General features: G+C 45.4%; 1 protein-coding gene across 1 annotated transcript in view; it reads left to right on the forward strand.

The window, feature by feature from the left end:
• The window catches only part of MBD5 (methyl-CpG binding domain protein 5), a 121,775-nt gene that overhangs the window by 100,070 nt on the left and 7,384 nt on the right, over positions 1-14,321 (forward strand). The window contains 4 exon segments of the mRNA XM_030951798.1: positions 6,846-7,820; positions 9,445-9,674; positions 11,592-11,754; positions 11,757-12,760. Of these exon segments, the coding sequence (XP_030807658.1) occupies positions 6,846-7,820; positions 9,445-9,674; positions 11,592-11,754; positions 11,757-12,760 (2,372 nt within the window).

Raw genomic sequence — 14,321 nt, forward strand, 5'->3', positions numbered from 1 at the left:
CTTCTTCCTCAGATAATATCTTTAATTCCCAGGTAATTTTCAGGGTGTGTGTGGTGGATTTTTTTCTTTTTGTAGGATGGAGCTGCATCACTGGGTGATGGATTTGATGGTAGGGTTTTATTTATTTACCTTTTTCTGCCTGGTAACGTGTGGTTCACAGGGTAGGAGATCTGTGTTTGAGTGTTGAACATTCAACATCCAAATCCTGCTAAGAAAGCAACCTTAAATATCCATATCCATAAATATCCATGTCCATCAATAATGGGATGGATGGAAATGAGTGAAAAGATTTGGGAATAAAAGCTCTGGGCTGATGAGAAGGGAAATTAAGGGAACCTCAATAACCACAGCAATTAAATATATCAGCGGTGTCAATTATGAACATTTAATATACAGGAAACTCTGAGTCTAGAAGTTCAGAAGTAACAAAAAATTGGTAGATTTGGCAAAAAAAAAGGTTCTAATTCTTTCTCTGAAATGAGAATTTTTCCTGTTGAAATGCACAAAATAAAAATAGTAAAATATAATTAAACAGGGAGGAGGACAACAGCAATCACTGAGGGTGAGGAGAGGACTTCGTTTTAATGCAGCCAAGAAAATTGGGAATGGATCATGGTGCTGGAAAATAAAAACCCCAAAAGAAGGGCTTGGGAGGCTTTGATTTAATCACCTCAGTGCAAACTGCTGGAAACACAAATCAAACCAAACAAGTCTGGATTTGCTCCCCAAAATTACTTTCTATAACCTAGAATTACCAAATCAGAAGGAATTTTGGACTCCAGGGTCAGAAAGGTATCTGACAACTTTTTGGGACTTGTTGTGTCTGAGAAAAAAATTCTTATTAAACTGGAATCACCCTAGACAGGATGGCAAGAACCCTCTCTTCTAATTATAAAGCAAATTTAAATATCCCATTATTTGGGATTTATAGAAACATCCAGAGGCTCTTTGCCCTGCTTGGGAAAGATTATAAGGATACACTTACTTAAATTCATTACTTAAACTTAAAAAAAAACTTAAATTTAAATTAAACTTAAATTTACTTCAATTTCCATCTTCTTTTTCCCACTCTTACTTCTAAATAATAACTTATTTTCCCTTGTTATTATTCTGGGGAGAGGAAAGCGATTTTTTTTCTCTTCAAGTAAGAACTGTGAAGAATAAGGAAAACGTTCAGGGCTTGTTTGGGGTTTTCTGGTGTTATTTTAGCTCTTAAAATTGGAATTTGCCAACAATTTACAGTCTTTCAGTTACCTCATTGGTGTTTTAACTGCCATGCGACTTTCTAGGATTTTATATGGATAAAAGTCAGGGAGTGTGTGAAAAATAATAACAAATGAATGTAGAAAGATGAGTAATTAAAGATATCATTACAGAGCAAACCTCAATTAATTCTGTGGGATTTCCCACACATATTTAGCTGGAAATGGAACCAGTGGTCAGCTCCAGTTTCTGCTGGAGGGAGGAGTGGGGATTATTGGAGAAAATAATGCTTTTTATTGAATTTTTAACTTCCCAAATTCACAGTGGAGTGTTTTCCTTCATTTGCAATGCATCTGCCACAGCTGTGAGTGGGGAAATCCTGAATTCCTGCTCCTGCACTCATGTGCTGTTTTCTTGACTCTTTTCTCCTCCAACACCACTCTGCTGGCAGCTGAGCAATCACAGCACTTTCCTCCAAGTCATTTCCAACCCAGCAGTGCTGGGGAAATGCAGAAATCACAGGAGATGGGCAGGGAGAAGAGCCAAGACTGAAATTGGGACAGGTATTAAATTCTAAAAATTAAATTTTAAAAAACCCTAATTTTATTAATTTTTTTAAATGCCTAATTTTATTAAATTTTTAAAAACCCTAATTTTATTAAATTGTTAAAAGCCTAACTTTATGGACTTCTGTTGTCCTGGGCTTTTTTGCCCTTCCCCCAAAAATAGTTCTGGGCTTTTTCCCCTTCCCCCCCCAAAATTTTAGGGGAATTTTTCAGATGTCAAGGGTTGCAGCTTTGTTGTACATGAAAACCCCCTGTGATCATGGAGGGTGGTGCACTGGAATGATGGGCAGGCAGGTGAATATTTCCCAGCAGGGTCATGGAGTGCTGCAGAGGAGGGCAGCTGAGGATTTTTACTGGTTCTGATGGGGATATTTGATTTCTTGGGCCATTTTTGGTGATTTCTGGGCTGTCTCAGGGCACTGCAGGATCTCCAGAAGGAGAATGAGTGACAGCAGTTTGTGCTTCACTGCTGAATTATGGTTTCTTTGGAACTGGAGGCAGCGTAATAAAGGAGATAGCAGATAAAGATCTTCAATGTTTTCCATTCCAAGAAGCAAAGGGGGAATAGAACTGTCAGAATGTGTAACTGCTGGTTCCAGGTGTGCAGGTGAGCGTGGAATGGGGAGGTACAGCAAGAACTCCTGCTCTGGGATCTTGCAGGACTCAGGCTGTGTTTGCCAAGGGGGAGCTCTGGAAATGCCTAATTGAACAATCTCCCCACTAATGCAGGCTCTGAGGTTTTATCTCTGATTTGTGATTAATTCCAGTTTCACCCCACTGTGGCAGCAGCTCTGGGACACTTCACGAGTGGCTGGGGGACCCCGTGAGGTATCACAACCCCTTTGAGATGGTGGTAATTAAAATATCTGGGTATTTTCTGTGCTCTCACACCCTCCTGATCTCAGGTCAGCTCTCTGCACTCCCACTGGGCTTTCTGAGAGCATCCTGCAGATTTCTGCTGCCTGAGCTGGGGAGCAGCTCAGGAGGGGATGGAGGTGCTGGGAGTGGAGTGAGGGGTTCCTGAATGACCCAGGAGAGGAAACAGACATTCCAACAAGAATTTCCAAAACCTGAAAGGTTCAAAATTAGAAAAGCAGCCAAGAAAATGTCCAATCTAAGCAAAGCTGGCTGTGGTTTTAATGGATGTGCAGAGAGAAATTATTTCCAAGGGCCTGGAGGGTGAGGATTCGGGGAGTGGCTTCCCATGGGATGGGAATTTTGGGAAGGAATTCCTGCCTGGGAGGGTGGGGAGCGGCTGGGATGGAATTCCCAGGGCTGCTGGGGCTGCCCCTGGATCCCTGGACGTGCCAAGGCCAGGCTGGATGGGGCTTGGAGCAACCTGGGACAGTGGGAGGTGTCCCTGCCCTGGCAGGGGTGGCACTGGGTGGGATTTAAGGTCCCTCCCAACCCAAACATTCTGGGATTCTCTGAAAGGCAAGGAAGTGGAATTGACGCTGTGAAAAATGCCAATTGCTTGTTTTTAAAATTTTAAAAGTTTAATAGTAATAAAATGGTTATAAAAATAGTAATATAATTAGAGTAATAATAATTTGGACAATTTGAATTAGGGCAATATGAGACAATAAAAACAAAGAGTTGCAGACAGTCCTGGCACCTTTTTCTGGGCAGCACAAGTCCAAAAAAGGACCCACGTTAACAGAGGATTAACCCTTAAAAACAACAGCCTGTTGCATATTCATACATCTCATACATGATGCATAAATTCCATTCAAACACAGGATTCTGTCTGGGCAGTGTCAGCTTCTTCATCTTAATCCTAACAGCGCCTTTGAGGCGGGAAGAAGTTTGTTTCTTCTCATTAGAGAGCAATAAATTCTCTTTCTCTGAAAGATTCAGGTGTCTTGTAGCTGCTATTTTACTGCAAGTCCTTTCTTTAAAAAAAGTATCCTACATAGCATAGTTTCTATTTTAACCTTAGGTTGTACCCTAAAACTATATTTAACACACTACTTAAGAGAATTAATACAGCATCACTTTCTAACACAACACATATAATATTCATTTTAATATTTTCCAAAAACCAATCATAAAATACGCATTTTTCACAATATGATTTATTTGTGCTCAGTTCTAAAAAAGTTTCAGGTGCTAATGGCTGATGAGTAAGTTCTGCCCTTCCACTTCTCTCAGTGCTTCACACACCTGCTTTAGTGAGTATTTTTTCCCCACAAATTCCAGCACTGTGTTTTTGAGATTATTTAAATACTGGGATGTGAAATGGAGAGCTTCTCACAGGGAAAAGAGTTGTAAAATAGCACTTGAAATATTCTTCTCTAATTAATACACTCTAAGTGTAGTCCTTCTGGAAAATACATCTATGGGAAGAACAATTCTGAGATATTCATGATGAATATCTTCCACTCTGATTTCTTTATTTTAAGTGACTCTTCTTGAGCACAAACTGATTCCATAATACCCATTTATTTTATTGTCCTTGCTTAAGAACACCTGTCAAGCAGTGCTTTAAGAAAAGGAACACGGCTAAAATCCACACAGGAAAATGAACCCTCATTGTAGAGCCTGGGGGTGGCACAGAAAACCCTTGGGGTGGTGGAGCTTTGGGATTTTAGGGGTTTTAGAGTTTTGGAGTTCTAGAGTTTTGGAGTTTTAGGGGGTTTAGGTCTTTGGAGCTCTGGAGGTTGGGTGTTTTTGGGGTTTCGGAGTTTTAGGAGTTTTGGGGTTTTGGAGTTGAGGAGTTTTAATGGTTTTGGAGTTTTAGGTTTTTGGAGCTTTGGGCGTTGGGTGTTTTTGGCATTTTGGAGTTTTAGAGTTTTTGAGTTCTAGGGGTTTTAGGTTTTGAAGCTTTGGGTGATTTTGGAGTTGTGAAGTTTTAATGGTTTTGGAGTTTTGGAGTTTTAGGTTTTTGGAGCTTTGGGGGTTGGGTGTTTTTGGTGTTTTGGAGTTAGGAGTTTAGAGTTTTTGAGTTCTAGGGGGTTTAGGTTTTGAAGCTTTGGGTGTTTTTGGGGTTGTGGAGTTTTAATGGTTTTGAAGTTTTGGAGTTTTGGGGGTTTTGGAGTTTTAATGGTTTTGAAGTTTTGGAGTTTTGGGGGTTTTGGAGTTCTGGGGCTGTTGTCACCATTCTGTCCTTTGGTCTGGGGCCAGCCATTGGGAAGCTCTCACAGCTCCATATCCCAGTGAAAATGACTTTGCATGGATGTCCTCATAGTTGAATATTGACTTGTTGGGATGGTATTTTGATCTCTGGTGCCACAGAGAAATTTGTCCCCAGCTGTAGCTGTAAATTCTGTAAATACACCCAGCCCTGGACTTCTCCAGCCCAGTTCCTGCTGTGCCAGGTTGGACAGAGGCTGGGGGGGATATTTATTGGTGTTTTATTTTCCTGCTGAAGTCTGGCTGCTCATCCCTCTCTGACTCCCAACTTTTCCAATCTGGATTGAAATAAGAACACATTTTCTGCCTCCTACTCAGTATCCATCAAGACTTTTTTTTTCCCCCTCAGTAGCAATTACTTAATACTTAATTAATCTGGAGAAAGGTGTTGAATGCACTTTGGACCTCTCAGAAGCTGGGGGTGAGGAAACAGAGCCATTTCTCCCCAAAACCTGGCAGCAGATTTCCACCTTAGAGATTTGCTGCACAGCAGATCCTCTTGAATGGGATTTGAGCAGAATGGGAAACAGGAGCAGGAATAAATTACAAACAGAGATGGGGAAAATACCCAAACCAGACTTGGTATTCAGGAAGGCTCTCTAGAATAATTTCCTCATGCCTGAATTAAAAATCTCTCCATGTGCTCCCTAACTCATCCAAGGGGAGTGGTACAGCTGATTCTTCCCTTAGGAATTGCTTAAATCTGCAGGTTGGTCTTTGGGACTTCTCATGATTTTTAAATCCTTGGGGCATTAGTTCTAAATACTGATTTTATTTCTAAAAATAAATGAATAAAATTTGCTTCTTGTGAAGATGAAGGTTTTTGACCCACTCACCCAGAGTGGGATTTGCTCTGCTCTGCAATTGCACTTTGCTCTCACCTCACCTCACCTTTTGTTACTTTATTATTTAATTTCTGCTCTGAAAAGTGATAATGGTACTGGGAGAGAGGGGTGAGATTTGTTCTCTTGGGTTCAGGGCAGTGCAAAGTGTTCTGTGTTCATTTCGTACCTCTTGGAGTTGTCACAACATTACGGCACTTAAAAAATGGTAATTTTAGTTTAAAATGTTGTAAACGTTTGGCTTCGTTCTTATCAGTTGCGTGCCCTGGCAAATCCCTTTTTAAAGAGTATCTGTTCAGAAAAATGGGAATTGATATTTTGTGATCATTGATGCCTTTCAGTGTCTCGTCCTAAGAGCCATATCAATGACCACTGTCAATTCAAAACTGCCTCAAGTAAAAAAATAATAATAATTTATATTTCAGCTTTGCTAAAGGGGTATAAAGATACCCAAATAAACATTTTTACTCTTCCTTTGTAGCCTTGTCATGGCAAATTTACCCAGTTGCCCTTTCTTTTCATCCCAAGTGATGGATTTTACACCACCCCAATTTACATTTTTCCTTTACAATTTGTGAATTCCTGCTGACCTGGAACAGTCTCATCATGCCGTGTATTTTTTTTTTAAATTCAGTAACAATGTCTTAAATAATAATCTAAAATCCAAAACCCCGTGAATGAATTAAAACTGAAAGTGCATCATGAGTTTCACCCAACATCATTCCTGTGATCATTCTTCCTGGTGGTTAATTCCAGCCTGGCCCATGACTAACTCTGTTGAGTCATGGCTGGTTTTGGGTTTATGCTGAAAAATCTGTGATTTTATGTGAAAATCTGTGATTATATGTGAATTAAGTGCTGTTATAACCCCTCTCCAAGAACTTTAAGGGATGTACAAGTGCACAATGCCATAATCTCCTATGGGCGTGGCACAGAGTGGCTGGAACATCTCATGGCAGATCCATTCCTATTTTTCAAGTGCTCCAGTTTGGATTCCCCAGCCCCTTTCCCCATAGCTGGTTGGGCTGAGCCTGGTGCTGTGTGTTCTGGGTTGTCCCCAGCAGGCAGCACCCCGTTAACATTCCTGCTCTTCCCATTCCAGGGGGTTTGGGCCCGTCGTCATCGATAGCCATCGCTGGCTCCAGCCAAGCTGCCATCACCAAGACCACGTCAGTGCTCCAGGACGGTGTCATTGTCACCACTGCAGCTGGGACCCCTCTGCAGCAGGGCCAGCTGCCCATGGGGGGCGAGTTCCCCTTCGCTGGCCACGAACACTCGCTCCACTTCCCGCAGAACAGCTCTTCAAACAACAATCTGCCACATCCTCTGAATCAGAACCTCCTCAATTCCCTGCCCCTCTCTCTGCCGGTGAATCAGCAACATCTCCTGAACCAGAACCTCCTAAACATCCTCCAGCCTTCAGCAGGAGAGGGCAAGTCTGAGGTCAACCTCAACCCTCTGGGTTTCCTGAACCCGAACGTCAATGCTGCTTTAGCGTTCCTCTCCGGCGACGTGGACGGGCAGGTCCTGCAGCCCGTGCACTTCCAGCTGCTGGCGGCCCTGCTCCAGAACCAGGCCCAGGCAGCCGCCATGCTCCCCGTGCCATCCTTCAACGTCTCCATCTCCGACCTGCTGCAGCAGCAGCAGCAGCAGCAGCAGCAGAACGCCCCCGCGCCCCCCGAGCCGCTGCCCGAGGGCGGCCGGGTGGAGCCCCTGCTGCCAGCCCCCATCCCCGGCTTCCCCGAGCCCGCCGCCAACCCCCTGCTCCTGCCCGCCGCCCCCGGCGCCTCGGCGCTCATGGCCCTCAACCCGCAGCTGGTGGGGGGCGTGCTGAGCTCGGGCGGCCACCCCGAGGTGGCCATTGCCACCTCCTCGCAGGCCACCACCTCCACCACCAGCACCACGTCGGCGGCGGTGGCGGCGCTGTCGGTGTCGGCGCTGGGCGGGGGCACGGCCGTGGTGTCCATGGCAGAAACGCTCCTCAACATCTCTGGTGGCGCACCCGGGCCCGCCAAGGTCAGCAACAGCTCCGTGGTGCCACAGCTCCTGAACCCTCTCCTGGGCACCGGCCTGCTGGGTGAGTGCAGCTTGGGGGAAACAAAAAGCTGAGCGGGTTTGGGGAGGGAGGATTCGCCAGGTTGGAAGAGACCTTAAAGATCATGGAGTCCAACCCAGCCCCAACATCTCACCCAAACCCTGGCACCCAGTGCCACATCCAGGCTTTGTTAAACACACCCAGGGATGGGGACTCCACCCTGGGCAGCCATTCCAGAACTTTATCACTTTATCCTGATATCCAGCCTGAATTTCCCTTGAGGCTGTGTGCTCTGGTTGTGTCAGTGCTGCTGGAGACAGAGCCCAGCCCCAGGTGAGCACAGGCACCTTTCAGGAGCTGTGCAGAGCGATGGGGGCAGCCCCGAGTCTCCTTTTCTCCAGGCTGAGCACCCCCAGCTCCCTCAGGGGTTCGTCACAGCGTTTGTGCTCCCAGCCCCTCTCCAGCCTCGTTGTCCCCTCTGGATGCACTCAAGCATCCCAATGTCCTTCCCGAACTGAGGGGCCAGAACTGGACACAATATTTTCAGATTCAGATTTTCAGATTCTGGTTTTATCTTTTTTTTTTTTTCTTGGTGTTGTTGGAGCTTGTTCATTGAGCAATCGTTCTTGTAAGAAATTAAAATCGCGTTCTGCTTTCACTCCTTAATGTTTATTATTGATCTTGGAAATTATTAATTGTGCCACCTAGACCTACTAAATCCACCTGAAAATTGTGTGAGCAACTGGATTTATTTCATTGTTCAAGGAGTGGCAGCTCAGGAGCATCCATGGGTGAGCTGGGAGTGCCTGTGGCTGTGCAGGGTTAGCAGGAGTAGCTGTGCTGGAGATGGCAAACAACCAACATCCCAAAGCAAGTGATGAAAAACCCCTTAAATACAAAGTTTTTCCCTCCTTGGTGATGATTTTTCAGTTATTTTTACCAAAAACATATAATAGAGTAGGTACTCCTCTGTTTGTAATCTACTCCTGGCAGGAATTAAATAATAATTAAATAATGCCTCACCCTGACCTAAATGGCTACAGTGAACTCAACCTACTTGGTATTTTCCATACAAAATACATCTAACAGTGACTTTTCAAATGGGAATTTTAAGGAAAACACAAGATTTTAATTTTAGAAAAGAAACAAACTAGAAAATTGATGTATTTTAAGCTTTGTTATTTCCCAAAGTCAGGTTTGAGAGTGTGTGTTTTTTTTAAGAGGTAAAATGTTCATGTAGAGCGAAATTTTCATGTAATAAAAAAATGTTAATTCAACTTTTACTCTAGAATGTAAAAAAAGAGTTGCTTAGAGTGTTGTGTGACATGGCTGAGCCAAACAAGCCTTTTCTCCTTCACAGCTGGTGAAAAACTCATTTTGTTTGGGGTTTAAAGGTTTGTCTCATTCTCTCCCTGTCCCCTCCTCATGCCCCTCACCACCCCAGCACATTTTCAGTGAGATTCCAAGGCCTGGAATTCCACAGAAGCTCTTCCTGCCATCCCTGCTGTCCCAGGTGACACAAAAGACCCAATATTGGAGAATTTAAGAGCAGGGGAGCCCCATTCCCAGGGGATGGAGGGAGCAGGGTTGTTTTCCAGAGGTTTTTTGGCACTCAGTGGGATTGGAGTGCAGGGAATTGCTGAGTGTGCCTGTGCTTGCCTTGCAGGGGAAATGTCATCTCTGAACACTACTCTGAACAACCATCAGCTCAGCCATCTCCAGTCACTCCTCAACAACAATCAGATGTTTCCTTCAAATCAGCAGCAGCAGCAGCAGCAGCAGCAGCAGCACCTTCTCCAGGGCTACCAGAACGTGCAGGGCTTTCAGGGCCAGCCCCAAATTCCTGGCCCAGCCAACAACCCAAACCCCATGGCGTGTCTGTTCCAGAATTTCCAGGTAGAAAACAAAAGTAAATCAATATTCAAGCAAGTGTGCAGCTCTCAGGAGGTAAAATTCCATCCTCCAGAGTTTGGGTTTCTTTGCTGATTAAGATAATATCATTTATATAATTACATGAATGTAAATACATTTATTGCATACAATATATTCTTTCAGTAGCTGATGGATTTTGCAAATCAGGAACATTTCTTATTGAAATTTTATCCCTTTCTCCTTAGCAGTTGGGTTTAGTTGCTTTGGAAAGAATTATGCTGCATGTATTGAAAAAAAGTTCCTCTATATGCTGACAATCACTATAGAATTATAACAAAACTCTTTTCCATCCCGTAAAAATGATCCTCTCTTGTAGGAATTCTGGTGGCTTTAGCCCAGTAATTTTTGTGTCCATTTCCAGTTGTAGAAATAGTCACAGTAAGTAGTTAAAGGGCTTTTGGAATATTTTCCCTGTGGTTTTTGCAGGGTTTTTTGAGTGCTCTTGTTGACATTGTGTTCCCTGCCTGTGGATGTGACAAGGAGTAGGAAAAGCTCAGGGGGTTGAATCTGGAGGTGCCAGTTTGCTGTGGCTTAGTGTTGGTTTTCTTAGTTTAATTTTTTAAACTCTTTCAAAAGATATTATTCTGTTATTACTCTCAATAAATAATAAAACACAAAAAATATAAAACTCAACACAATTCTATTAAAAACCAACTTATTTCTTAGTTACAATACTTTATAAATATTTTTAACTTACTTTCACTACACAATATTACTATTATTTATAACATGAATCATGTTCTTTTCCCACATAGTCTTACTACAATATATCTTTCACAATTCTAATTCTCCAAAATATTGAATATTTTTACAAAACCATATATTAAAACATATTTCTAATTCAATCTTTCTCCCAACAATATCCTCTCTATTCCATAGATAATGATCTTCTTAATTCAACACGCCTTATCTCAGTATTTACATACAAATACACAAAACTAAATGAACTTCCTATCAAATTTTAAAAAATGTTTTATAAATCCGTTTCTCACAGCTTAGAGCACAGGAGTGTGGGATATTGGGGAGTGGAGATCCCATGGGAAAGGCACACAGCAAAGGGGAAAATAGGATTGTGGAGCAATTCCCAAAGCACAGTGGTGGAATTCAGGAATTCCTTGAGGAGCACACAGGGACAGAAGCAATGCTGGGGTCTGTGAAGGAAAGAAGAGGCATTGAGAGCAGAACTCAGAGGTTGTGGAGTTGAGGTCTCTCCTCCTCTGGAAATGCACAGAGCCCACCTGGCTGTGATTCTGTGCTCCAGCAGGAGGCTGGATTGGATCAGCTCAGCTGGAGAAGAGAAGGTTCAGGGAGGCCTCAGAGATTCCTCCAGTGGCTGGAGGGGCTGTGGGGAGGCTGGAGAGGGACTGGAGGGACAGGACAAGGAGGGATGGGTTCAAACTGCCAGAGGGGAGATTTAGGTGGAATATTGGGAAGGAATTCTAGCTAGAGGGGTGGGGAAGCCCTGGCACAGGGTGCCCAGAGCAGCTGTGGCTGCCCCTGGATCCCTGGCAGTGCCCAAGGCCAGGTTGGACAGGACTTGGAGCAATCTGGGACAATGGGAGGTGTCCCTGCCATGGCGGGGGGTGGCGCTGGGTGGGCTTTGAGGTCCCTTTCCACCCCAACCATGCTGTGTCTCTGTATCAGAAATACTGACCTTGGTGTTTAGGTCTTGAGAGAAAACAGGAGCCTGCTGACACATAGCCTGAGACAGTGGCTTTGGTTTCCTCTAAATCAGGCTTTTCATTCCCTCTCTACCTTGTTCAGTTTGTACCTGCTGTATAACAAAAGGAAATGTGCTGTAGTGACTGAGCACAGAGTTTATCTGCTGAAATCCAGCTGGAGCTCAAACAGCAATTCCCATCCTGTCTCTCCTTTCCCCAGGTGAGGATGCAGGAAGACGCCGCCGTCCTCAACAAAAGGATGATCACCCAGATGGGCATGGCGCCAGTTCCCGAGAGCTCCAACGCTCTCCTTCCTCCCTTCCAGGAGCCCCCCTGCGAGCTGCAGCAGAGACCTGACCCCTCCCTGGGCCAGCAGGCCAAGGACACCCCACCGCCGCGGGCGACGCCTCGGTGGACGCCATCTACAAGGCGGTGGTGGACGCGGCCAGCAAGGGGGTGCCGGTGGTGATCACCACGGCCGGCTCCAGCTCCACGCAGCCGAGCCCCATCCCCGCCCTGAGTGCCATGAGTGCCTTCACAGCCTCCATCGGGGACCCCCTGAACCTGTCCGGGGCACGCCGTTGCGCCGAGCGCCAGGGCGCGCCAGGCGGCAGCGGCGCGCGGCGGGGCCCCAAGAACGCGGAGCACGGCAAGGGCCCCGGCGAGGGGGACGGCTACGAGTATTACAAAGCAGCCGCCTGTAACACGCCCAAAAAGCAATGGGAAGGGGAGCAGAGCCCCGTGGGGGAGATGGGCAGGTGGAAATGCGAGGAGTTCCTGGAGCACTCGGCCCACGTCCACGGCAGCCCGTGCCACGAGAGGCCCAACAACGCCTCGGCGCTGCTGCAGGGGGAGCAGCACCAGGCCCTGCTGGCGCAGCGGAACTGTCAGAGCGAGAAGGCGCTGGAGGAGAATTTCAGGTATAACAATTACAAAAGAACTATGATGAGCTTCAAGGAAAGACTGGAGAACACTGTGGAACGATGTGCACACATCAACGGGAACCGCCCGCAGCCCAACAGGGCCTTCGGGGAGTTGCTCAACACTTCCAAACAAGACCTGATCCTGGAAGAGCAATCTCCCAGTTCCTCCAATAGCTTGGAGAGTTCCTTAGTGAAAGACTACATCCATTACAATGGAGATTTTAATGCCAAAAGCATTAACGGGTGCGTGCCCAGCCCCTCGGATGCTAAGAGCATCAGCAGCGAGGAGGAGCTGCGGAACCCCGAGTCACCCTCGTCCCACGAGCTCATCCACTACAGGCCCAGGACGTTTAACGTGGGCGACTTGGTCTGGGGCCAGATCAAAGGACTCACTTCCTGGCCTGGCAAACTTGGCAGAGAAGAAGAGGTTCACAATTCATGCCAACAGAACGCTGAGGAGGGGAAGGTATATTTACATCTCTATGCACATCTCTCTTTCTCCCCACGCCGGCACACAAATCAAAATTTTGTCTTTATTTTGTCTCTTCTTTTAATGTGGTTTTTTTTCCCTAGCTGTAGCTTGTAGAGCTGAATTTCCCCTTCATTTCCTGCCAGGGCCACGAGACAGGTTAGGTTTGGGCTTTGCTAAATGGTTTTTTGGTGTTAACAAGAAGTGGTTCTCACTTATGTGGTGTGTTCAGACAAATTCCTGGCTGCGTCCAAAGCATCTGAGACGGAAATACCTGAAAGTGCTGAAACTGCAAAAAGGAGAAGTGGCCTCATCAGATTGAGGAATCTTTAATGAGTGAAATCTTGCTGATTGACACACACTTCTCACAGGAAATGCACACACATTTCCAACTCTAAAGGAGGTTTTTGATCATCATTTAGTAATAAGGAAAGTGTTCCAATTTGGTCTTTCATACTAAAATTCTTCTTTTGTGTTAACAAATCATGTGCTTGTTGGGGAATATACAGGAAATGCAGTTATCAAGGAGTTATTGGTAATTTTATTATGAAAAATTCTCCCAAATCTGGTCTCCACTGCTCGTGTAACATTTTATCCTTGTAGTTCTTACAAAAGGCTGCACATCCTCCACCTATAAATATTAAACATTTTTAAAATGCATAAGCAGAAAGTGGAGATTTAAGGAAATAAAGGTTTGTCAGTGACACAAAGAAATCAAATCACTTAGAACTGAGAAGAGTGGGTTGGACCAAAGCGTTCTTTCCCCAAAATTCAGCCAGGAGCAGATAGCCAGAGGAGAGAAGGGGCAAGAAACTCATCCCATCCCACCCCTGCCATGGCAGGGACACCTCCCACTGTCCCAGGCTGCTCCAAGCCCTGTCCAGCCTGGCCTTGGACATTCCAGGGATCCAGGGGCAGCCACAGCTGCTCTGGGAATTCCAGCCCCGTCCCTCCCCTCTGGAGCTGTAAATCCTGGATGCTGCTCCACTGTGGTTTCACCCCCAGAGCAGGAGAGCTTCAGTGTCCCTTGGCAGGTGAGAGTGCTGAATATTCCAGAGCTTTCCATGGATTAATCCATCCCAGCCCAAACCAGGACAGGGTTTCAGAGCTCATCCCTCAGGCAGCTCAGAGCCCTGAGTTACAATCAGGTTAGGAACTGGAGGATCACAAACTTTTAGGGATGAAACAAAACTGCAAGAATTCCATGTTCAACATCCCTGTCTGAGTCAGGAGCACAGGAACAGCATTCCCATTCCCAGTGTGCTTTTATGGATGAACAGAATCTGTGTGTCCAAATCTCTGTGGATGGTTCATAGAAATGAAAGGTTTGCTTGTGTAAAGAGGGGAATTTTCTTACCTGCATTCCTGAGCAATTTCATGTTTCCTCCCTAATCTGTGGCTACCAGAATGTGCTGTTGGTTCTGTGCAAACCTTTGCTGTGCTGGGGTTTCTGGGCATTGTGTGGGAATTGTGGGGTGTTAAATCCCCTGGCACCCATTTTACTGGATACTGAACACAAAACCAGATCCCTGGAATGCTCACAGCAAGGTGGAGACCA

Source organism: Camarhynchus parvulus, chromosome 7 (genome assembly GCF_901933205.1).
Source record: "Camarhynchus parvulus chromosome 7, STF_HiC, whole genome shotgun sequence".
NCBI classification, from domain to species: domain Eukaryota; kingdom Metazoa; phylum Chordata; class Aves; order Passeriformes; family Thraupidae; genus Camarhynchus; species Camarhynchus parvulus.